We start from the raw sequence: 1,970 nt of genomic DNA on the forward strand, positions 1-1,970 counted from the left end.
GTAAAAGAGGAGAGTGAAAAACTTGGCTTAAAGCTCAACATTCAGAAAACAAAGATCATGGCATCTGGTCCCATCACTCCATGGGAAATAGACGAAGAAACAGTGGAAACAGTGTCAGACTTTATTTTTTGGGAATCCAAAATCACTGCAGATGGTGATTGTAGCCATGAAATTAAAAGACGCTTATTCCTTGGAAGAAAAGTTATGACCAACCTAGATAGCATATTGAAAAGCAGAGATATTTCTTTGCCGACTAAGGTCCATCTAATCAAGGCTATGGTTTTTCCTGTGGTCATGTATGGATGTGACAGTTGGACTGTGAAGAAGGCTGAGCACTGAAGAATTGATGTTTTTGAAGTGTGGTGTTGGAGAAGACTCTTGAGAGTCCCTTGGACTGCAAGGAGATCCAACCAGTCCATTCTGAAGGAGATCAACCCTGGGATTTCTTTGGAAGGAATGATGCTAAAGCTGAAACTCCAGTACTTTGGCCACTTCATGCGAAGAGTTGACTCACTGCAAAAGACTCTGATGCTGGGAGGGATTAGGGGCAGGAGGAGAAGGGGACGACAGAGGATGAGATGGCTGGATGGCATCACTGACTCGATGGATGTGAGTCTGAGTGAACTCCGGGAGATGGTGATGGACAGGGAGGCCTGGCGTGCTGCGATTCATGGGGTTGCAAAGAGTCGGACACGACTGAGCGACTGAACTGAACTGAACTGAACTGCTCAGATTCTTAGGATTTGAGGAGAGTCGGACAAGGCAGGGGTAAGGAATGCAGAAAGGGTAGGAGAAAATGGACAGGAAGTTGCAATGATTCAGGAAAGGAGACTGGAATATTCCTTCTCCTGTGGTCAGAAGCAGGTATTTTGGAAAAATGAGAGAGAAAGGGAGGCAAACTTGTCTGACATTCCCCAACAAGCTTGTTTTATAAGGTATCTGTTAAATGATAGGAGGTTTTGAAAATGATCAGCTTTGGGTCACACGATTCTACTAAGACAGCTTGTCAGCAGAACAAATTAAAGTGAAGCTCTTAAAATGAAACAGGAGTCTCCAAAATAATGAGCTATTTTAAGCAAACATTATTGATTGTCAGTGGGAACGTGACTGGCTCATCATGTTGCTTCCATATTTGTTGTCTATGTCAGGGAATGAATGGTATGCTCTGCCAATTACTGACAGTATATAAAGGTCCAAGGGAAGGAGAAGACACACACACTTCAGAAACATCCTCTTGCAGTCCACCTGAATCCTCTTGCCTTGACAACATGTGTTGTAACTACTACGGCAACTCCTGTGGCTATGGCTGTGGAAACGGCTATAGCTGTGGGTTCAGCCCCTATTATGGCTGTGGATATGGAAGTAGATACGGCTGTGGATATGGCTCAGGATACGGCTGTGGATACGGTTCAGGATATGGCTGTGGATATGGGACAGGATACAGCTGTGGATTTAGGCCCTATTATGGCTGTGGTTATGGAACCAGATATGGCTGTGGATATGGCTCTGGCTATAGCAGCTACTGGCCAGTTTGCTACAGGAGATGTTATTCTTGCTGCTAGAACATCACCATCTTAGCCTAGTCTGCTTCTGAAATTAGGAATCTAAAGATAATACTGCTTTGAGGATCTGTAACCCATGATTTCTACTTGCAAGAAATTGTATGCTTGACAGAGGCTTTGACCTCCAACTACTCATTTTTAGATTGATGTCTTTGAGGTCTGAAGTTCAATGGTGATATCATCTGACTCTTCCAAATGTTAGCCTTTACTCCTTAATTTCTGAGTCTCTGTTATGACTGTGTTAATGATCCTAACATTCTATAGCCTGGATAACTCCTCATTCTCAATAAAAATGACTCATTGCTTCTAACAAATCTTTGTGCACTGTTTATGAATTAGTCTTTTGTGAGGTACTATGGCCTCTTTCAAGACCTGGCTAAGAGGTTGCTTGACCCTTGAGTTCTTTGA

At 43.2% G+C, this 1,970-nt stretch overlaps 1 protein-coding gene across 1 annotated transcript; it reads left to right on the top strand.

Moving 5' to 3' along the window:
* The first annotated feature begins 1,268 nt into the window (after positions 1-1,268).
* Positions 1,269-1,562, top strand: LOC128057096 (keratin-associated protein 6-2-like). The gene has a single exon (XM_052649852.1). It carries the CDS (start codon positions 1,269-1,271, stop codon positions 1,560-1,562), a length of 294 nt encoding a protein of 97 aa, XP_052505812.1.
* Positions 1,563-1,970: the final 408 nt, after the last annotated feature.

The sequence above is a fragment of the Budorcas taxicolor genome, chromosome 1 (assembly GCF_023091745.1).
Source record: "Budorcas taxicolor isolate Tak-1 chromosome 1, Takin1.1, whole genome shotgun sequence".
In the NCBI taxonomy this organism is placed as follows: domain Eukaryota; kingdom Metazoa; phylum Chordata; class Mammalia; order Artiodactyla; family Bovidae; genus Budorcas; species Budorcas taxicolor.